The sequence below is a fragment of the Spinacia oleracea genome, chromosome 2 (genome assembly GCF_020520425.1).
Source record: "Spinacia oleracea cultivar Varoflay chromosome 2, BTI_SOV_V1, whole genome shotgun sequence".
Taxonomy (NCBI): domain Eukaryota; kingdom Viridiplantae; phylum Streptophyta; class Magnoliopsida; order Caryophyllales; family Amaranthaceae; genus Spinacia; species Spinacia oleracea.
In genome coordinates, this window is record NC_079488.1 from 96,963,871 (window position 1) to 96,987,185 (window position 23,315).

The 23,315-nt window shown below is 36.8% G+C and overlaps 2 protein-coding genes across 4 annotated transcripts; one reads left to right on the plus strand and one right to left on the minus strand.

Annotated features, from left to right (window-relative positions):
- Positions 1–357: 357 nt before the first annotated feature.
- LOC110787618 (DEAD-box ATP-dependent RNA helicase FANCM) lies at positions 358–14,726 on the plus strand. Of its 3 annotated transcripts, none has more exons than XM_021992245.2 (23): positions 358–514; positions 601–931; positions 2,323–2,466; positions 2,635–2,717; positions 2,836–2,950; positions 3,588–3,679; positions 3,784–3,838; positions 3,911–4,032; positions 4,121–4,234; positions 5,043–5,236; positions 5,734–5,864; positions 6,875–6,935; positions 7,049–7,116; positions 7,996–8,045; positions 8,123–8,288; positions 8,427–8,554; positions 8,639–8,962; positions 9,059–9,122; positions 10,932–11,405; positions 11,492–11,986; positions 12,152–12,200; positions 12,933–13,088; positions 13,761–14,726. In XM_021992245.2, exons 1-23 carry the CDS (start codon positions 473–475, stop codon positions 14,335–14,337), a joined length of 4,035 nt encoding a protein of 1,344 aa, XP_021847937.1. In that variant the 5' UTR covers positions 358–472; the 3' UTR covers positions 14,338–14,726. The 3 variants fall into 3 exon arrangements, with proteins under 3 accessions (XP_021847937.1, XP_021847938.1, XP_021847939.1); XM_021992246.2 differs by having other exon boundaries at positions 6,878–6,935; XM_021992247.2 differs by lacking the exons at positions 358–514; positions 601–931 and having other exon boundaries at positions 2,409–2,466; positions 2,827–2,950.
- A 1,393-nt stretch (positions 14,727–16,119) lies between these two features.
- LOC110787619 (uncharacterized) lies at positions 16,120–20,936 on the minus strand. The gene is made up of 5 exons (XM_021992248.2): positions 19,815–20,936; positions 18,113–18,574; positions 17,458–17,835; positions 17,291–17,358; positions 16,120–16,663 (listed from the first exon to the last, which is right to left on the minus strand). Exons 1-5 carry the CDS (start codon positions 20,505–20,507, stop codon positions 16,459–16,461), a joined length of 1,806 nt encoding a protein of 601 aa, XP_021847940.1. The 5' UTR covers positions 20,508–20,936; the 3' UTR covers positions 16,120–16,458.
- Between the last annotated feature and the right edge of the window lie 2,379 nt (positions 20,937–23,315).

Genomic DNA, 23,315 nt, shown 5'->3' on the forward strand with positions numbered 1-23,315 from the left:
TGTACACCGAAGTAAAAGTTGACTCAAAATACATAAAAGTTACCCTTATATATATGTAAAAGTTATCTATTTTTTATTGATAAACTTTTTTTATTTTAATAACAACATTTCTTCAAAATCATTAATAATGTATAATTAACCTTTTAAAATGTTAATTTATCAAAAAAAAATTTATAATATTAAAGTTAACCAAAACATAGTAAAAAACTAAAAATTACAAAACTAGGTAAAAATTGCTTTGGTGTACGATAAATTTATTATACACCTTGTGCGTAAGACTTTTTGAATGAAAAATGCTTCGTTCGCAATTATTTCCAGACCGGCCGGCCTTTGAAATCCAAAAGAACTTTGCCCGCCTTATTTTGTAATCCTCCTCCTACTCACTATTTCACTAACTTCGCCAGCAAGGGTTTTCGATTTTTTCTCTCCTAAAATCTCCCTTAACATTTTTTCCGATCTCCGGCAAACAACCATGGATTCTTCTTCTGTCCAGTTAATCCAAGACGATGAAGAGGTAATATTTACCATTTTCTCTCTCTCTTCCTATCTTTCAATCTCTTTCATTTTCCCCAAATCCAACATCCTTTAATTTTTTTCCAGGACTTCGATTGGGAAGCAGCAGTTCGAGAAATCGATGTTGCTTGCCTGAGCACCGCCGCTAAAACCCTAGAAACGCCGCCTCCTCCTCCTCCTCCTCCTCCATTTGAGGCCGCTGTGGAAGGCAATAAGTTATGGAAGAATCAGCAGTTGAACAAGTTCCAGAATAATTGCCGTCAGTCGACGCTCGATAAATTTATTAGTTCCGGGTCCTCAAAACCGTCAACGGATAATGAAATTAAAGTTTGCGGCGAAGATGAGCAAAATAGGGTTCAGGAAAGAGCGTGCTATGTTGATATTGATCCCGAGGCTGCTAAAACTTGGATTTACCCTGGTATTTTTTCGAAGAACTTTGAATGATGGAATGTTAGGTTTAGAAGTAAAGGGCGAAATTAGCTAAAGAATAATCTGGTTAGCACAAAGTTTTGTTCAATTTGAATTCATTTATCAGCTATGTGGTTCAATTACTATAAAATTGGGGAATGCAATAGTTCAATTACTATAAAAATGGAGAATATAATAGTTCAATTGCATCTTTTCATATGCATTCTTACCATAAACACCCACGCATTATGTAATCAGCTAAATATCGAACTTGGAGGATATGTGAAATATGCATAATTTTTGGCCATTTATGTCGAAGATTGCATGCTTCGGTTGAATTTGAATTGCTCAAGTGTCTGTATACTTCGTTACTTCGTAGTTATCGTAATGTGAAAAATGTAGGTTTGAAAAATTGAATTGCTCAAGTGTCTGTCTACTTCGTACTTACGAAGAGTGGGTAACTTGTACAATAGCCTACAAGTCCGAGATTTCATGATGTTAATTTTGAATTAATAATATTAATTGTAGATGGCGCAAAGTTCAAGTTGATTAAGAACATTTTTAGTAAATGTATCACTAAAAATTTAAAAAGATGTACAAAAATCAAAATGACTTTTTCTTAAAGGAATATTGTTATGATAGAATAGTAGTTGATGGATTTTATTTTGTTCTCGTCAGAGTGATTTTTTTTTTTGAAGTGTAGTCCATATATTGATTGTAGATGTCTCAAAGTTCAAATTTATTAAGATTTTTTTTAATAAATATATCACTAAAAATGTTAAAATTGTACAAAAATAAAAATGACTTTTTTTCTTTAAGGAATATTGTTATGATAATAGTAATTGATGGATTTTATTTTGTTCTGGTCAGAGCGAAACTTTTTTTTAAAAGTGTAGTCCAACTAAATATGAAGGTGAGAAAAAAAATGCTTTGATTAAAATTTGTTTTTGAAGGGGTTCGGACCTCCAATCCCCTGCACCATTATTCTACATATTAATCACTCCACTAACTACTGCAACAAGATCTATTTTTGTGTTTCATGTGTGAAGTTTATGAATTTAGCCGGTTTCAATTTGCTTTTGTAACATTTTATTTATTTATTTTTTCTTTTCTAGGGGTGGGTGCCAAACTGCCACCACACCCCCGGCCCTAACCGTGGGTCCGCAACTGGTCCGATTGTTGAGTATATGACTCTTGGTTGACTGAGTACATAGACAGTCTGTACTCTGTAGTGTTTATACTCTTATGTGTGTAGCTAATGGATTCTCCGTTTTTTTCATACTTCAAGACACGGAAGATTCCCTGTCGGCATACTTTTTAGGTGTAATAATGTACTTCGTATTTGATACCTTATTAGATAATGTTGCTCATGGAATTTTATTTCCGTTCTCCGTTTTACAGATAATGTATCTCGTCGTGAATATCAGCTTTCTATAGCTAAGACAGCTTTATTTTCAAACACATTGGTGGCACTGCCTACAGGACTGGGAAAAACTCTCATAGCTGCTGTTGTTATGTTCAACTATTTTAGATGGTTCCCTGAAGGTAATGTTCATTTAGTTCAGCGCTTGTGCCTCCTGAGTCCTGACCATGGTTTGAGGAATGAAGCTGAGTCTTTTCATTGCCTTTTTGGAAGTTATGTACTTCGTTCTTCCATTAAATCCTCATGTGATGTTAATTACATTGATACCTTACTTTTCTCTTAAATCACAGGCAAGATAGTTTTTGCTGCTCCTTCGAGACCTTTGGTCATGCAACAAATAGAAGCCTGTCATAATATTGTTGGTATACCACAAGTAAGTTGCTGCCTTGCATTGTTGATGTGTACTTTATTGGGACTTTTGCTGAAAGTTCACTTACTTCAAATTCATATATGGACATGTTTTGAGAAGAATTAAATATAAGTGATTGCAGGAATGGGCAATTGATATGACAGGTCTAACAAGTCCACCCAAACGAGCATCCTTGTGGAAATCAAAACGAGTATTCTTTGTCACACCACAAGTTCTTGAGAAAGATATTCAATCAGGTGATTTACCTCCTCGATATTGCTTGTGAAAATGGAATTTAAAAGTTACTAACTTACTACAATCCTATGGTCCCAACAGGACGTCTTCAGATATCATTGGGTCAAGTTACACTATTCATTTATGATTTTTTTTTTATGTTTCAGTGATATTATACACCTCATTCTTGTTTTGGTCATGGGTTTGTGAGTGTGTTGGGGCCTTGTGAGGGACTGATAGACTGATGGAGTGAGGGTTGGAGGGGGGGGGGGGGTGTCGAGGCGGTGTAACAAAAACATATTTCACTTTTAGTAGAAAGTTCTAGCTTGTTTGCTCAACCAACAAGGTTTTGTTTTCTGATAAGAAATGATTTTTTGGCCAGAAAAAAATGGTATAGCTAGACAACTATTAATTGGGATATTTACTTCACTCTTGCAGCCCTCAGATTCATAATATATGTACATCTTTTTTGTTTTCTGCAGTCAAAAACAGTTTTATCAACGTGTTGCTTTATTATCTTTGATAGACAAAACTTGCAGAGTAACTTGCAGTTATATTTCTGCAACAACACTCACTCCCACCATCTTTATTGTGTTGTGTGCTTGTTTAACTTTCTCAAGGGCGTCATTGTTGGTTACAATCTCTTTTTACGAATATCAGGGGCTTGCCTAGTGAAATATTTGGTGTGCCTAGTAATCGACGAGGCTCATCGTGCAATGGGGAACTACTCTTACTGTGTGGCTGTTCGCGAGGTTGTTCAAATTTCTTCTGTATTTATGGTTACGCTAGTATGATTGTGCAGTCTTATTGACTTCGACTGTAAGGCTTAGGTGCAACTTCTTTGTTCTGTTGACAGTTGTTGGCAGTTCCTGTCGAGATGAGAATATTAGCGTTGACTGCTACTCCTGGGTGTAAGTTTCAATTTTCTTCTATAATCTTCTGCTGATCTCCCAAAAAATATTAACAGATAGAGTTGATTTCAGCGAAGAAGGAAACAATTCAGCAGGTAATTGATAACTTGCAAATATCGACGCTTGAATATCGCAATGACAGTGATGTTGATGTTTGCCCTTATGTACACAACAGGACGCTTGAACTAATAGAGGTATGCAAAATCTCGTGGTATCTACTGTTAGTTTGTTACTGAGGTTATGTTACTATTCATAAATCATAATTGGTCCCTCGCTGTGTAGGTTCCAATGGGAAAAGATGCTGATGAGATACATAATCTTCTCTTGGAGGTTATACGGCCACTTGCTGCCAGGCTTTGTGCAATGGGAGTTCTACCAGGCAGGGACCCCCAAACAGTATGTTTTCCCCCTTTCTTTCCTATATTCCTTTCTGTTAGCTTATTTCTTTGATCCTTTTGTTTAGGATTTACAATCCTTTATTTCTTTTTCCCCTTGGATTAGTTTTTTGTGCTTCTTCTGAAATTTACCTTCCATTCCCAAATAAGTGCCTAAAACTCATAAAAAATGTTTTGGTTTTTAAAGCTCAAAAAAGTAAACGATACTGTATTAGTATCTAAAACTCATAAATAATGTTTCATTGATGTACAGAGTATTAATTAAATAAGTAATATTGTGACTGATTGATTTATGATAATATGAAATGGAGGGAATATGATGGAGTATTGGGGGACTGTCTATTTGTTTTGTTATACTTGAACTCCGTGTGAAATTGTGTCTATAAAAGTTGGATATCCCGTAAATTTAATTCTTCCCATTTCTTCGTGAGGAAATCTCATCCCTGATTTCAATTGTTTTCCATCAAACTGCCAGAAACACAATACGCTTGCATATCCCCAAATCAACTTTGATGATTGAGTTTTACTGAGAAATGAGAAATTGCTTGATGTTTTACTCAGAATATTTAAGCCCACAAATGCGTAAATTGAGCATTTTGAATCCTGTAAGCAGTTAATACTAACATACAAGAGCACTTATTTTTTTTTTTTTGTAAAAACAGTAGAAAAACACTAAAGTCCCGTGCTTATTTTTTCCAAATTCAGTGTTTTCTTCCTTAGTAGGGTAAATCTTCATCTGTTTGGATAGACACTCTCGTTTCCTGACTTTCTCCTTTGGCACTTATGCATATATATTTTGCCTTCTGTAGTTGAGCCCTTGCGATTTGCTGAATTCAAGGGATAGATTTCGTCAAGCACCACCACCAGATCTTTCCCATGTGAAGTGTAGTGAAGTGGAAGGTTACTTTGGTGTTCTTATTACACTCTACCACATACGCAAGCTTCTCTCTAGCCATGGCATAAGACCAGCGCACGAGATGCTTGAAGAAAAGTTGCGACAAGGGTATGCTACTGTTTAATAGGAGTATCACTTAACTCTTTTGGAGCCCATGATATCCATACAGTAGATGAACGTATGAACAAGTTCGTATTCTTTCCAAGTTGGAGACTAGACATCATATCTGAAACTGTTAGGCTCTATAAAGTTAAATGCCTAGAATGTAAACTAGAAGGCAAGCAACATAATTTGAGGAACTGGTATGTGGCGTTGGTTCTGAGTTGATAAATATTCGGCATAATGCTACTGTAGTTTTGAGAGAACTGAGCAATATTACATTGAAAATACAAGCCACTTGTTCTTATTAGCAGACAAATTTTATTTCACCAGTTGTAGTTCTGGCTTTAACTGAATATTCTTTTCATTGACATACTGGTCTAATATACAGATGTACTGTTTTCTGTTAGATGGATAAAAATGGCTCCTCTCACGAAGCAAGTTTTATTAGTTCCGGTAAAAGCTTTGTTCTTTGAAGACGCTAATGTTTGATAAACTCGCGACAGGTATTTTGCAAGACTTATGAGTAGAAATGAAGCCATACAGAGAACAAAGCTCCTAATGCAGAAAAGTTTGTCGCATGGTGCCCCCAGCCCAAAACTGTCCAAAATGATAGAAATTTTAGTAGATCATTTCAGTATGTATCTCAATTCTTCATTTCATTTTTTGATCTGGGGTTATTCTTGGTATATAGCAACTTAGATTCTATTAGCATCACTGCATCAGCATGCGTGTCATTAATATGTGTAGTGGACCCAGCTCCTGAACTATTCTTTCCTTGAGCTATCTGTCAAAAATCATCCGGAGCACATGCAGTGGTATCCATCTTCTGATTAAGGTAGGGTATATGTGCACTGTAAATCTGCTTCAGGATATTAGAAACCAAGGACATATTCTTGCAGAAATCAGACAGCGTCAGTCAGCTGATTGCATAATATAAGGAGTTATTTGGTTAGCAAGAAGCCTTTTCCACATTTTCTTTTACATTTGTCTTCACATTACTATTAGCATTTAGGTCTTTGTCATAAGATGTTCTACATATTTACTTACAGCTGATTCTTCTTAGTTATAGACTTATAACTAATAAAAAACAATGCTTTCATTTATATTTGGGGACCAATTGAATTCAATAAGAGTAGGAGTGTAGGACAAACAGCCAAATTGAAAACCAGAAAGTTCGAGAGGGATAGAGATAGAGTGACTATGAGAAAAGTTGCAAGAATGAGACGTTGAGATAAGTTTTCATGTCCTTTAGCGCAGACTTGAATAAGTAAGCAACTCCAGAGAAGTCTTATCACATTCATGTTTTGCTGTAGATGTCACATTCCCCTGAAAAAAGTAAAACACAAAAAGGCGTAGGTGATATGTCTAAGAGTGAGCTTTTAAAATTTGGATGATAATCAAAATTTTCATGTTTCCTATCTCTTATTTTGACCTATTCATGATTTCATTGAAATATGCAAAGCAAGAGATATGGGTGCTTTAAACTGAGTGTACCCCCCCCCCCCCCCTTCTCCCTTTTTTCTTGAGGGGGGGTTGCAAAAAGGTAATAAAGAATTTAGGGCTAAGCACACTCTTTGGCTGCTCGTGCGTTTCTCTTGTATTGTTATCGACCCTACTTATTGTTGAAGCATTTTTCTTTTGCAGCAGCAAATGATCCAGCAAACTCAAGGGTAATCATTTTTTCAAATTTTAGGGGAAGTGTCAGGTGAACAAATAATTTTATATTTTGGTTTTGATTTCGTTATCCACATGTCTTTCTCTCTTGGACTTCAATAGCTTAAAGATAACGGACTTCTCCATTTTCACTGATTTTTACAGGGACATATTGGATTCATTAGCCCATGTTGGTTCAGTTAAAGCGACTCAGTTTATTGGTCAAAGCTCAGGTTTATGCTGATAATTTTGAATGTTTTTTGCCTTGTTTCAGTAAGATGTAGTATAACCCGTAAAACTTTTGATTATCTTTATGTTAAAGGCTTAAATCAATTGGTTAATTGACTTAATTCACGGATCACAGTAGCTGGTCTCTTAATTCTATTTTAAACCTTGAAGGTTTATCATGTGATTTGATGATAGGCTCTTCAAGAGTTAGTTTGCTTGCTCTGTTCTTATGTCTGCTGTATGGAAACTGTAGGTGCGTTTTCCATGCCATTAGCGAAGCCTTTGACCTCTTTTGTACATCACTATGGATTTGATAACTTTGATACTTATATTAAAATAATTGCAATAGGTTTCAAAGTTTTGATAGTTGTTCCTGTTTGAATATTTTCTCTTAGATGCTATATATAACATAAAGTGACTATAATTTCTGTTTGCTATCCTCTGGAGTTCTATGTGTGGTGGGAAGTTTTAGATGAGTAAAATATCAGATGACATCATGGCAATTGGTTGTTGAACTTATTTTCTAAAGATCTTTTTGATTATTTGAATTAGTCCAAGGTCTAGTGATATACTCTGTGTAGTTTTTGAAGCACTCCTGATGTCCTAGGAGCAAGGATCACTTATATGAAATTTATGTCTTCATTCGCTGGTGTCCTTGGAGCAAGTAGTATAAGGCTCTTAGCTTTAAGAATAGAAGTCAAGGTTCACTGAAATTGCTTCTTCACTGCTTGTTCCTTTTGGGATTGATGCTGAGAGCCCTACCAATTTATTGGAGCAGAGTTAACAGATTCTTTTCTTCGCGTTCTCTTGTTTTTGTTCTGAAAGAAAATTCATGCTGTTCAGTGTTCACCCTGAAGTGATTTGTAATAATACGCTCTTTACAGGGAAAACATTAAAAGGCCAGTCACAAAAGGTTCAACAGGCAGTCCTCGAGGTAACAAATGGTATGTCAAAAAAAATCTGCAGACGTTCTGGCAGTTGATCTTATTATTGTTTTGGCCCTTGGGACAGAAATTTCGCATGGGTGGATACAATGTTATTGTTGCCACATCAATTGGTGAAGAAGGACTTGATATTATGGAAGTGGATCTTGTGATATGTTTTGATGCTAATATATCTCCTTTGAGGATGATTCAGCGGATGGGAAGAACTGGAAGGAAACATGACGGTCGAGTTGATATCCTTGACTACTTTCCCTTTCACAGTTTCACTCCGTGGTTTATTCAGGCTTGCCGCTTGTGGCCTTGTGGCCAGGCCAATGAGTTATGCTTATAATCGATAGTGTTTATGAATTGTGATCCTTGACCTGCATTACTTGTTTTAGCGTGCGAGGGCACTGAGATAAAAGGTTATAAGCGGAAGCAAGCAACAGGTAAGACTGTGGGGAAGCACATGCAAAATGGGGGCATGAATAGTTTCAATTTTCATTGCAGCCCAAGGATGGTAAGTTTAACCACGGGTATTCAGATTACATATTTGGCTGCTGATGTTTGTACTTACACTTTTTGTCTGCGCAAACTTCTGCAGATTCCTCACCTTTTGAAACCAGAGCTGCAATTTGTTGAACTATCAATTGAAAAATTTATTCGTCCGGCTAAAAAGGTTAAAGTTGATTCTCCACAACAACCGGAGTTCAGGGAAAGGCTCGTTGATGCTGAAGCTGCACTTTTAGGGAAGTACTTTTTGTCCAATGAGGCAATAAAACCATCTCTTGTTGCTTTCCCTTATTTCCAGACATGTCCCTCCAGGGTGCACAGAGTAATGCACTCATCTCGAACTGGATGGCTCATTGATGCAATGCAGCTTCTGCGAGGGTTGCCATCCAATACTGGTGGAAATTTTTCGCTTGATGTATGTCTACAGTTATGGTCTTTTTACAATAATATTTCGACCATTTATGATTTAATAAGTGTGCTTTATGCTTCATTTTTTATTTTCTCGTTGCAGTATCCGAGGAGTACTCAGTGCTTATTAAATGGGAGTGTTGAAAAAGATACTGAAAATGCAATAGGTACTACACTTGTGTTAATTTACAAACATTTTTTTTGAAATTCCTAGAGACAACTTTAGATTTGAAATACTTTCTCCTTCAAAACAAGCTAGAAAATTGAGCTTTAGGACAAAAGGTTTTACTACCTATGCCTCCCTTGTTACAAAGCCTTTGTTTTATTTTGTAAGTTCTTATGGCATGGTGTAGTTCTTTTGACCCATCTTTCATATGGATTGAAGGGTTGAATACTTTAATTGATGTGTTGAAGAAAGCAAAATGGAGACATGGACAATGTCTCATTTTTTATTTGTTTTAATTTTTTAATTTTTAAGTAGGGGTTGCACCGTTTGAGTTTAAGATGATGGAAAATCGTTTAAGATGGTTTGGACTTGTAAGCAGAAGATCAAGTTATGCCCCGGTTAGGAGAATAGAAGGGTGGCAAAGTGATAGAATTGCAAGAGGTAGGGGAAGACCTAAGAAAACTTGGAGGAAGGTGATTGAGCACGATATGAGCTTTCTTGGTATTGAGGAAAATATGGCGTTGAATAGGACAGAGTGGAGGGAGAGAATATACATTGAGGACTTCATTTGACTTATACAGCTTCCATGTTTTTGTTTCTTTCTATTTTCTATTTTTATTTCTATTTTTATTTTATTTTTATTTTTTTAATTTTACATGCTATTTTGAAGTGTACTTATTTTAGTTGTTCATTTATTTTAAACTTTACTTATTTTTTATTATCTCTTACAATATTTCTTCTATAATATATATACATTTTTCTCTTATCTTACTTTCATTAATTCCACTTTCTCTTCCTTGTTTTTTCTTTTTTACTTCCTGATCCTTTCTGGTTTGATTGGTGACAATGACGATCTCCTACGACGATTCATGTTAGCCGACCCCAAATCATTTTGGGGCTAAGGCTTTGTTGTTGTTGTTGTTGTTGTTGTTGTTGTTGTTGTTGTTGTTGTTAAAGGTCTTTAATTTAGTCTTACAATGATTCAAATGGTTAATGCAGCATTACCAGATTTGCGAGTACCCCCTGCGCATCTCGATTCGGTTTGCCCGTACTGAATCGGGGTTCTCCGGCGACCCAATTCGGTGCGGTTCGCGAACCAAATCGCTGGTATTGTCGTGCCAAATCCGAAACCCTAGATTTAGCTATTAAAGGTCAGGGTGGGCGAGAGAAGAAAATATATGTTGAGGGTTATATTTGAGAAGGTAATACATGTTATTTGAGTATGAGTAATAAAATAAAATCTTTATGATATCGGATATTTTGAACAATTTTTAAACAAAACCCGGGAAAAGAGTTTCAAACCCCAGCCAACCCGCGAATCGCGAACCCGAACCCGTACCCCATACTGACGCGAACCACGAATTAGGTAACCCTGGGTTAATTATACTAAGTGAAAGTGTCAATGCATACAAGCTTGGTGAACCTTGTGCCAAAATGCTGTATAAATTTATTTGGTTTGAGGGTCAAGACTGACTCCTATTTTTTACTTCTGCCTATTCGAATAATTTCGTCATACATGGTCAACCACGACTTACAGATGATGTTGAAAGTGAGATTGAGACAGTAGCAATTGTGTAAATGATGAGTAGTTTTTGATCTTGTGGTTTTATCCTTCATCCTTATGGACTATCACGACACTCAGCAACCTGATATCAGATGCATTAATGTGGTTTATTAATTAGATCATATCTTGATTCTTGACTCTTGGAAGTCTTAATTTCCACGAGACTTTGCAACGTGCAAATTTAAGTATTTGATGAATGTGCTGCTAGAAAATATTGACAGTTGGTGATAACAAACTCTTGTGCAGATGTACTTGATCCTGCAAATGTTTCTGCTACACAGAGTAAATTATCCAACTTTGAGGTCTCCCCATCTGAAACTTTAGTGGCTGAGGAGAAGCACATGCTCCATTCTCCTGATAAAGTAATGGAAGTTTTGGTTCCTCTCCCAGCTATTTTGCCATCTGACAAACATACAATGCTGAATTCTTCCGTTCAAGATGTATGTGAAGTTCACTCAGGAGGGAGATCTCAGTTACCAGCCGACTGGGAGATGTTTGACGTGGCTGTAGGTGATGCAATTATTGTTCACACGCCACCTTTTGACGACAACTGTCCAAATGATAGTTTTAGCCGTGAGACTGCAGATGCAATAGAGCCCAAGTCCCCAGCAACACCAGCTGCACAACGTGACCTAGATGTTGCAGATTCTGATTTCAGTCCTCGTTTAACTAGTTTAATCGAAAGTGGTGTTGTACCAGAATCTCCTCTGAGTAATGCTGGTAGGCGAATTCTGAAAAAACAAGTTTTCCTGTCCTTACTCCTTAGTTTCTTTCAAGCATGAACTCCCTCTACTCAATATTTGCAGGTGATGGATATAAGAAAGATGGCGATATTGTAGACTGGCAAAGTAATGAAGAGAAAGATGAAAATCTTGTTCCTGAACAGATATTATCTCCCAAATATTTTGGAAATTCGTTAATTATTGCTAGTAAAGAGGTCAATGCTACCTCTTGCCCTCAGACAAGAGAAGTCAGACCTCCTGTCGGAAATGAAACGTCATCGAGGTCACCCAACGGTCTCTTTAAAACAGAAAGCACCTCTATGCCCTCATCTTCCCCAGAATTTCGAACTCCTTTGCGGAATTTAACAAATAGCAGCTGTGATGAAGATTGGCGAATGAGTTCTGGTAAAATGTCTGGATCCAATGAACGTCCGTTTAGATTGAAAAGGTTACGCAGGATTGGGGACTTTGTCAAAGAGAAGAAACAAGGCAGTGCAAAAGAGAAGCCAATTAGCACTTCTACAGAAGCTGCATTTGAAGACACTGTTGTACTTCATAAGGCTATCAAGCATGGCAAAGGTATCCTATGTGATTTGACTTTACTGCTTTTTACCATATTGTGATTTGTGAATATACTGTCTCAGTATTAGCATCTCCTCTTATGCTTGCTCTACTCTGTATACAATAAAATATCTTTCTTGACATACTAATAAGTCCACTTTTATTGATAACTATTGCTTGCAGTGAAAAAACCATTTGAAGATGCCAGAGATTTCATTGATGAAGAAGCTGAGTAAGTCACCTCTGTTTCATCTAAGTCGCCTCTGTTTCATCTGGCTTTTTATAATCACACTCATCCTTAATGGCTATACATTCCCTGTTACCTATTCAAATGACTAACTCTTCTTATTCCATATTAGTGGTCACTTAAAATCAGCATACATTGCACTATCAGCTGTCTTTTTAATAATCCTATGCAATATTACTTTTTAGGTCTGAATATCAATCCAACGCCTGACCTTCCTTAATCTGTACGCATAACCTTGAAAAACACTTAGTATAGATCGGTTCCTGATGGAAGCAAGTCATCGCCTCTGTTAGTTGTTTTTGTTCGAGTATTGGTACATAAAGTGTGGGCTGTGGTGCTATAACTATTCTAGGCTATTTTTTTATTCATCCATCAAATATGTTCTTGTTTGTACTAGCTTATCAGCCTCACTTGGAGCTGCTAATCATCTTTCTTATGGAAAACGCATACTATTTTAAGAGGTACATCTCGTGTTGCATATCTAGTGTCCTTTGCTAAACAACATTACCTGTTTTTCTTGCTAAGACACTAGTGATACCTTAATGAAGAATTTCACTTACCGTGTATTTGTATTCTTTTAATTGTCCTAAAGGTGGAGCTTTATATGGATAAGTTGACTAATGTGGAGTATAATTAAACTCTTAGAAGTTCTAATATTTGGTGGTAAAGCAGGTATTGTTGGAAACCAATTGACTTTATGCAATGTTTTATTCTCAGGGTTTCCTCAGAAGATGTGGTACCAGATTCAGAAGATGAGGTTAATTATGAGGATAGTGATGCTTATGAAGAGAGTTTTATAGATGACCAATCTGATCAAGCAGTTGGTAGTGGTCAAACAGAAGATACTAAAACGGATATGATGGCAATTTACAGGTTTTTCCTAGAACCTCTAGCTAGTACATGAAAAATATATGCATACATTCATCATTCTCTAAGAACAACCTCATACCATAGAAGGCCATTAGTTGAGGTCTATACAATGGGAAGCTAACCATTTAAAATATGTTCTTGTTGTATTATTTATCTATTTCACAAAAGCAATTCTTTGGTATTTCATTTTGGATTTTTCATATTTATCACCTTTTAAGTTTCAGGTTTTTGTATTTACCACCTCAATTAACTTATTTAATTTCATATCTATCACCTTGATTTTATAAAACGTTTTGTATCACCATCTCTTAACGGATTCCATTCAAGTTTCCGTCCATATGGGCTCACTTAACTAACTTCTTTAATGGGAAACCTAATGAAAGAGGAGGGAAATCAAAGAACTTTGTTAAGTGGGGCCCACATAGACGGAAAATTGGATGAAATCCGCTAAGAGATGGTGATTACAAAATGTTTCATAAAACTACAATGGTAAATATGAACTTACATTTTATAAGGTGGTAAATACAAAACCTGAAACTTAAAAGGTGGTAAATATCAAAACATCCTCCACTTTATGCCAAAATTTGCTTGAAGTTCTTGCTTTAAGTACCCAAATTTTAGAGAGCAATCAGCATATGTAAGCTCATGTAACGTTTTATTTTCTGTTTGAAACAGGCGTTCCCTACTCACCCAATCACCGTATCAACCACCAAAAAAGTCTAGTGTAGTTACTCCAGAGTCTCTGACTTCTGTAACCACAATGACCGAAGGTGGAGAATCTTTTGGGAAATCTTGCACTCTACAAACTCAAGGTTGCTTGAAATCTCCGAATCTATCAATAAGAAACTCAGTAGATTCTCGCTTGAATATGGTAGCATGTGAAGCAATACCAAGCAGCAGTAGCAATGCTCTGGTAAATGTGGTCACTACTCAAAGTTTGAAAAGAAAAATGATCTCAAGCAGAGCTTTTACTCTTCCTGCAAAGAACCTGGAGAAAGAATTCTACTCTGATTCTGCACTTCCAAGCAAAGAAGCATCAATATCATGTCAAGGCAATGTTGTTGGTTCAGGCTGTACTCTTTCGGATGATCAATTTTATGAAGGTCTTGATCTTGATGAATTGGAGGCCCAAGCAGCAAAACTTCTTAGTCAAAGAACAGGGTCTTCTGTGCAAGGGAAAAAAACCTCTGAACCCCCGCCACAGAACACCACTCTTTTGGGCGTTCCATCATTTGATCTCGGAATCTCATGATTCAGGCAGTGCAGATAGCAGCATCAGTTCTAAACAGAGAAGTTGCATGGATGAGTAGGTGCAGTATCTTCCATCACCTCCCTTCACTTGGCTCTGACGCAGCGGATTTATTTGTGGCTTCAAGAACCAGGTGATAACCTCATTACCATATTTAATTGCTGCCTGTATCACAGTTGTATTACATAGCTTCATCAACACGAGTGGAGCAAGCCTCCTAGTCTAAATGCCAAATGGGCTTCTACTTAAATTATGATCATGCAGTTCTAGGAGAGAAAGTTCTTGTGTATATCCTAACCTGTACAGTTGGAGAAGATAATACTAAAAAGTGTTGTCTGTATTGAAAATATGAGGTGTAACAAATTGTGTTGTCTAACATGTTTACATGTTTACTATCTTGCCCTGAGAATTTGCTTAAATTATTTTTCTAATTATCATGAATCGCCCTTACATACACCTCACGGCTCACCGCCGTCTTAGGGTGAGAACTTCTTTTGTGTGTTTTTTACTGTCTGTGCATCTAATTTGAACTATATATGCATTATTTAAAAGTAAATCTGCACCACTTTTTTTTCAAGTTGAATAAAAATTTCGATTTTCTAAACACGAATATTGCACATTCTGGTAAAAAAATTTGCACATAATATTTTGAGTAAAAAAATATGCAGTTTTAATTCCAAAAGTATGCACAATTAATATAGTTGAAATGTTATGCACAAAAATAAGCCCACTTATTTCAAAATATATGCAAAATGAAGTTCTCAGCTGTAAGAAATTTCTCCCAATAATAAGAGGGTTCTCATATGAACCTAAATCATATACATAGTATATATAAAGAAAAATGTACAAAAGTACTCGTAGTATCCATTGTACAAAATTTCGTTCTTAGTTGTATCCATACCTGGAAAAACTGACTCGGACCCGAAAACTGACCTGATTGATCCGATCTGTAACCCGATATTGATTCGAAACGATGACCCGAGATTAACCCGAAAACCATATAGGCTCGACCGGAAACCAAAACCGGCCCGAAAGTGATTTGACCTTAAATGATCCGATACTCGAAAGACCCGAACCGAAATACCCAAACCGATACTCACCCGAATCTGAATTAACCCCGAACCGAAAATAATTGTAAAATTTAAATCAACCCGAACCGATCCGAACCAAATAGCAACTCGAATTTACCAATTAGTTTTAAATACAAGTTTAAATGTCCCTGAGGTTTAATGAAATGCATCAAATACACCTGCGTGTTTCAAATCACATAATATTCCTTTACTTTTAAACTTATTTTGCACCAAATACCCTTATTACTAACGGAAGTCTAACATCGTTAGACATTAGTGCTAATTTACCTATTTATTACAGAGTATTTAATATTTATTATTAAAATTTTAGGGTCAACAATATTCAGATAAGTTCCAATAATAAATAATAAATAATAAATACTCCGTAATAATTTAAGGTGAACAGAACGCACCCTTAGTTGATCACTTAAAAGCTAAAAGTGACTTTGATTCAACTAAATAAATTTTGTAAAAAAATTGACAAAGATGTACATTTAAGAGCCATAATAGATAATTCTAACCGGGCAATATGTCTTCCATGTCTTGTTGAGTTAGTATGTGAAAAGCAGTCCAAATTATCAGAAAATGAAGGGAGTGGCGGGAGTGGGAGGCCTATGAACGAATGGGGTCGGCATGCTGTTCTCGCAAATAACGTCGTGCCAGCCATTTTACAAAATACTATGCCAAGGACTTCATTACTTAAAATTTAACCAACTAAAGAATCATAATAATTCATTTTTGATAAAAAGTTAATTAACAACAAACTGTGATTTGAACTAGCATCTGCAGAAAAGTAAAAATCATTTCTACAATATACAGAAGACGACGTCTATTAACCAAACCATCTAATTAATATGAACAACGCTTGAACAAAGAGGCAGATAAACATCCAACTGAACACCACAGCATTGATGGCCAAAATAACCCTATCTACTTGTCTCGGAAACAAAGGGTAAAGGGTTAGAACAATCTTTCAACACGTAGAAAAGCAGTGTCAGCTACTACACAAAACTGGTGCCTCTCAACACCTCTATAAGTTCAGCAAGATGACTGACTAGCCAGAGAACATTGACATTGCCTTCCTAAAGTCCAAGGATTGAAGAGCTGATGCAGGAAAATGCTTTCCTCCAGGCATCCATAAATTGTCCTTGTTCGGAAGCAGAACCTGCGATTTCTCAGCTCCTTCGCCAGCTTCAGGAGGTTGAACCTCTTTGTTTCTCTTAACAAACTCGAAAAACTCAGAAACTTGTTGAGCATAGCTTCAGAGGATATGATAAATTGAACATGTTAGCACATGAGAGACAACAATATACATAAACATCCTTTAACGTACAATGTGATAGATGCAGCATCAAATACAACGTAAATCAGGCACGACCACATAATTTCTAATGTATTCCATTCTTGAGTACTAACAAAGATCTTATTAAAATGTATTCCATCTAAGAGATTAGCAAATCACGGGGTAAACAAACTGGAATGTGAATTTTGCTAAACCGAGCTACCTTTGAACTCCTTCCCATCCCATCTCCACTTCCGAAAGCATGTACAAATATATCTCAATAAAATAAGGTCACATAATTTAGACTGTTTTTTCTTGTTTTCATTCATTGCCACTGGTCATTCAAAAGAAAGAGAAAAGTTATAATTTAAAAAAATTAGTAAATTACAGAGACATTAAAAAAATTAGTAAATCCACAAAGCACATTAAATCATAAAGCAGCCTATAAAGTTACCAGTGTCCTTTTTCAGGAAAATATTTTTGTTCAGCAGCAGCTATGCACAATTAACCACAGTAAACTTCTAAATATACAATAAGATAGCAGGCAAATCCAGAACACCTAAGAGATGGAGCGATTAAGGAAAGACAAAAAACAGTGTCTTACTCTTTTTTGGCATCAATATCTGTGTTGAAATCAATGTCATTCTCACAGTCTAGAATTAATGCAGGAACCTGCACAACAAACAAAGGAAAGCTCTCAAGTTTAATTTGCATGTTTGTTAGGGGGGGGGGGGGGGGGGGGGGTTCAAGAGATGTGTACTCTAAATTTACCTTTTGAATGCTAGAATGCATGTGCGGACCCTCCAAGAAGCATACACGTTCTTGTATAGTAGGATATGCAGTTCTATCCAAAGGGAAGGAAGGCTTACTGACCGACACCACTCCATGATTTCCAGTTTCTAAGGGGAAAAGCCAACTTTCATGCTTTTCATGCAGACCTTGCAGGTACTCTAGGCTAACTCCACCTTCTTCCTCTCTTTTACGCAACATCATGCGCTTATGGCATGTGTCAGGGCTCGCTCTAAGGTAGATAAAACCATCAGGAATAAGACCCGGCAAACATGAAACAACTGGATCAAACCAAGAGTCATAGATGCTGATTTCCATCTCATTCATCCATTTTGCTTCATGAACTGCTCGTACAAAAACCTACAGCAAGCAACAGTGAGATTAAAATAAATAAATAAAAACATCCATTTATCAAGCAGCTCCATTGGGAGTAGTTATTACTTGACGACATCATCTAAATTTTAGTTACTGCAAAGTTCCAGATCTGATAATTAGGTCAAAATCACATCTGGCATCGATATTCCCAGTCACAAATAGCAGTGTCCCAAATTTATACAAAGAACGTTGATAAATATCCAACTCATGGCCATGTAAATAATAGAAATTCATGAAAATATGATGTTCACAAAGTCCTTACCATTCTATCACTGAAGACACTTCTCTCCATCAGCCTCAGAGGCTGGATTCCAGCAGATGAATCTCTCTCTTGCATGACCCTTGTAACAAATACATAATTCTGAAAGGTGTACGCGTACCTCTGTGGGTCAGCATAAAAAGCATCCAAAATATTAAAGTGATCAGGTCCAATATCTTGCCATTTATCAATGGGTTCCGGAACAATCTCAACAAGATCACGTAGCTCAATTGTTTCATTAACTATTCTTTTCAGGAAGGTAGTTTTTCCAACACTGATATTTCCCTCCACGCAGAGGGTGATTCTGTTCTGTGATCTGATGCCTGAATCAGAACCGTCGTCCTTTAATTCCGCATCTACACTCTTTATGATATAGGTAGTTATACTTTCAGCATGGTTTCTGTGAATAATTCCCACTGAACTTTGTAGATATTCAACCATCTTTTGATTGGACTTGCCGAAGAACTGTGAAAACGGTCATATAATCAAACAATAGAAATAAATCATTCCAAAAACAAAACAGTAAACAAGTGCTTTTTTGAACAAGTATCAAAACTCCGATGAAGTTCCACATGATAACTCAGGAAAACGAGCATCTCAGTAAAAGCTAACCCTAATAAGGCCAATACACACTCAGATCCAAGTACACTTTTAAGAAAACAAAACCCTTCAAAATGGAATCATCACCCCCACCTCCGGGAAGAAAAAGAACCATTGATCTTGTACACACAACAAAAGAAGAGATGTAAAACACCCAACAGGAAAATAAATAAGTACATGTACATAGGTAACATAGCACAATCTGCAGGGTTCTTCTGAGTTCTAACAAAGAAAGATAAGGACCATATTTCCCTCCTATAAATGAATATCATATGCAATGTAACATTCACAAGACTACTAAACAACAAAATCCAGAATCCACATACAGTACTCCCAAAAGTTTCGATTGCATTGAAAAAACGAACTCCCATGTTACCAATAATGACACGACCAAGGACTTGAGGGCAACTCTCTTTGAGTTTGATGAACCATCTTCCACCTCATGAAACAATCAAAAGCGTCCACCTCCTCCTCTAGGACCTATGAATTTCCCCATAACCAACAAGGGCACAACTATGACCAAGACGAGCACAACAGCAACCCATTCATTAGACCCTGCTATTTGACAGAGTCAAGGAAAGATCAAGTTGTACCATTTACCAGTAATACATGCTGATGACTTTCATCACTTAGATGTATAAGCCCTGAATAAAAGTTCTGATAACTCAGCCAAAGATCTGCTAGAATTAGTTCTATATAGGGGCTACTAAGTTCAATCCAAGGATGTTAAATTCAATCTACAACTAAAACAAATTAGATAACTTTTATTCGGGGCTTAAAATAGTTTTACAATAAATCAACACGCTTAATCTTAAACATACTTCAATCACATAATCAGCCTCTTCCAGACCTATTATATCCCCAACATCAATCCTCATAACTAGGAGCTTAATCCCTTTTATTTCTCCACAAACCCAATTTAACCCACAAAACTAGAGCCTTAAATTCAAACATACAGTACTATGACACATACATTATCATCACATTATCCATTTAACTAATTAATATATCAATGTCCCCCCAATTAGCAATAGAACCCCAAAATAAGACTAATTAAACATAAAACAGAGACAAAAAAAAGAAGCTTGGAGACTAGAGTAGTAACCTTATCTCTATAAATCTGCTTCAGGTCAGCAACACCACCAATACCCTTCTCCACCAGCTTCCTCAAGTTCCTCGGCCCAACCCCTGGTATTGTCAGCAAATCAGGACTCTCCACAAGCCCAGAAACCGCATTATTACCACCTAAACTTCTCGTTCTCCTCTGTATCTTTGCCGGCTTCTCCGCCTCTTCCGCCCCATTTTCACTCTCCTCCTCAACCTCGTCTACCACCGTACCCTTATCATCTCCATTATTCCCAGCAGCACTATGCAACCAAGCCAAGCGGGACCCACTTCGCATTCCCTTCAAAACAACCCACGGCCGCTGTAAATCCTTCCCATCCTCCACCGAACACCGGCATACCGGGTAACTCCCTCCGCCGCCAGTGCCTCCGGAAAATCTATGAGACGAGAATGCAGAGGGTTTAGTAGAAAAAGACGAAGTGGGGAGGAAATTAACACAAGGGCGAGAATAAAAAGCGGCGGAATGTGAAACAGGCATGAATTCTGAAGCAATAACAGAGGTGGCTTTAGCGTAAAACCCTAGTGAGGGATTAGAGGGGAGAGAAAGGGGTTTAAACGTGGGACTTTTGGGGTTATTTTTGAAAGGATAAGGAGAGAGAAAATGGGGATTAACAGACGACGAGCAGAGAAGAAGTGGAGAGCCAGGTGGGCTGCGACGCAGTAACTTCTGCATTGGAAGATGAAATTAGCATTTCCTGCAAATTTTTGCAGAGTTTAACTTTTTCATGGCAGGAAGAAGAACACAACGAAAATTTCAGAAGAGGGTCCAATTAGAAAGAGCGGGAAGAAGAGGGTGAAGAAGATGAGGAGGAGAGAGAAAATATGAAGGGGGGTTTTAAGGAACGGCGGAATTTAGGGTTTTAGGGGGGATTATAAAATTGCTTAAAGAAGAAGATGGTCCTAGGGTTTTAGCAGCAGTACAGATTTAATTAATACTTTAAAATCAAAGGTTTTCCATTGTTGCAGGAAATTTGGGAAGAAATGCTGGGGGTTAGAGAGAGAAAGTGAGATTTTAGAAGAAAGCGGTGTGGCAGGGAGCGAGAGTATGTGAGACAGAAGGGAGGGAGATGAGACAGCATTCAAGCTCAGGTGATGTTGTTTAACCTACTTTGAATTTTATTCTGTACAAAAAAAAAAATTATTAGGGAAGGGGAAAAAACAATCTGCTCGAGACTTGGGGTCTATTTGGTTAGGAAAAGTTTGAGAGAAAAAGAGTTTTTTAGAGTAAATAATAGGTTTGATCTTTATAAAAAGCTAATTGGAAGTGTTTGGTTATAAGAGGTTTAGGGTGAAAAAGCTAGTTTTGAAAAAACTCATAATTAGTTTTTTGTAATTAGAGGGGTTTGAGAAAGTGCATGAAAACGACTATTTTGTCCTGCGATTGCATATAATTACGACCACTAGTAATCTTGATACACTACAATTTTACACTATTTTTTCCTTAATGGTCATTTTACACATTAAACAACTAGCAGCTACCAGCCAATTTACCAAACACTTGTTGTTTTACATAAACAACTAATTCAACTAGATAGTTAAACCAGTCAATAAAACAGCTAACCGCTAACAGCTACTCAAACCAGCTAACAGCTCCTGACCAAACAGGGTGTTGACTTTGGAGAGGCTAATCGCAAAAATTCACGTATATGGAGTAAGACTTTAGGTTCAAAGCAAATTCTCTTTATGGAAGTGAGAGAAAAAGCTTGAGAGAGAAAGCTTGAGAGAAAAGAAGCAACAACTAACTTGTTAACCTTCTCAAAACCCTAGATCAAATGGAGGAGGAGACGCCGTCTCCTAATCCTATTGATCAAATTCCTAATCAACGTCTTCGAAAGAATTTGTTAGTAGATGATATCATGGAAGATGCAAGGATCGAAGGGGATGTGCGAATCAACGACCATCAACTCAAGAACCAATCAAACAACAAAGGTAAGTCACCACAACTCATAAGACCCATAGTTTTTTTTAGAGAAGCTGTCCAACAATCAACCCAATGGTTTGATGAAGCGAAAAATATAGTGATGCACTCAAAGGAATGGAATGAAGATAACGAGGATATAGCTCCAGATAGTAAATTGGTAGTCCAATTTGATAAAGAAACATTATCTAGGTTAAGGCATCCATGGAAATACACTTTAATGGGTAAGTGTTTGGGATTAAATGTTAGATTATCTTTTATGGAAACTAGGGTTAGAGCCATGTGGAGAATTAAAGGATCATTGGAAGTAATTGATGTAGGAAAATGAGTTTATTTTTACAGATTTTCAACCGAGGAGGATTATGAAAAAGCATTATTTGGTGGACCTTGGTTTATATTGGATCATTATCTAATGTTAACTACTTGGAAACCAAACTTCAGACCATCGATTCATGATTTTGATAAAATCACAGTATGGGCTAGATTTGCGGGGTTGCCAATTGAATATTATGATAAGGAAGCACTCTTTTGCATTGCTAAGTTGGTAGGAAATCCTATCCGGGTAGATTATGCAACTGATAAATTAACCCGAGCTAGATATGCCAGAGTATGCATTGAGGTACATTTGGACAAACCACTAATTACTAAGATTTGGGTGGGAGGAAACTGGCAAATGATAGTCTATGAAAATATAGACACCTTATGTTTTGAATGCGGCAGGATAGGTCATATTAAGCAAAATTGTTTAAATAATAAGCATTTGAATGGTATACAACATAACGCTGATATCAACGTTAAGAATTTAGAAAACACCCCTCGTACCCAACAAATTCCTAACATGGAAACGAATCCAACCTATAACATCAATAAAGAAGGAACTTTAGAAAATAAGGAGGAACATAGCTATGGTCCTTGGACCTTGCTAACCAATTAGCAAAGGGCAGATAATTCTAATGGAAAATTAATTGGAGTTACCTCGAATAACTCAAGAATAAATGATTACGGGAAGAAAACCAATTCTACGGCAAATAAATCTAGACCAAATACTATTCTAACTCACAAAACTGATATAAACCTTTCTTCTTCCCCAATTGCCCAATCCAAATCCCCCCCTGCTTTCGACCAATAATAACTTTGCTGCCTTGAATACTGAAGAAAATTTATTGTCCACTTTAACAAGAAATAAAATTGAAGAGAACAGTAGTTCCCAACACGTGGTTCGCAGCTCGAAACAGTTGGATACACCACCATTGGTCAGCCCAACTTTGGACCTTTCACCTTCCCTTTCTAAGAACTCTTTAAGTATCCAAAAGGCTTCAGAACATAACTCTCACTCCACTTCTTCTTCTGTTTTTTCTCTCTCCTCATTCAAAAACCATTCTTCATCTTCTCTTCTTCTTTCTTCCAATGGAGTCGAATCACTCACAGAAATCACCGATCAAGGAAAACAAAATACCAGTAATAACTACTTATCAAAGGAGGCCTCAAGAAATCAGGAAACGGAAGGATTTTTGCAGGATTCCAGTGACCATTCAGGCGAAATTACCAGAGGATCCATGGGAA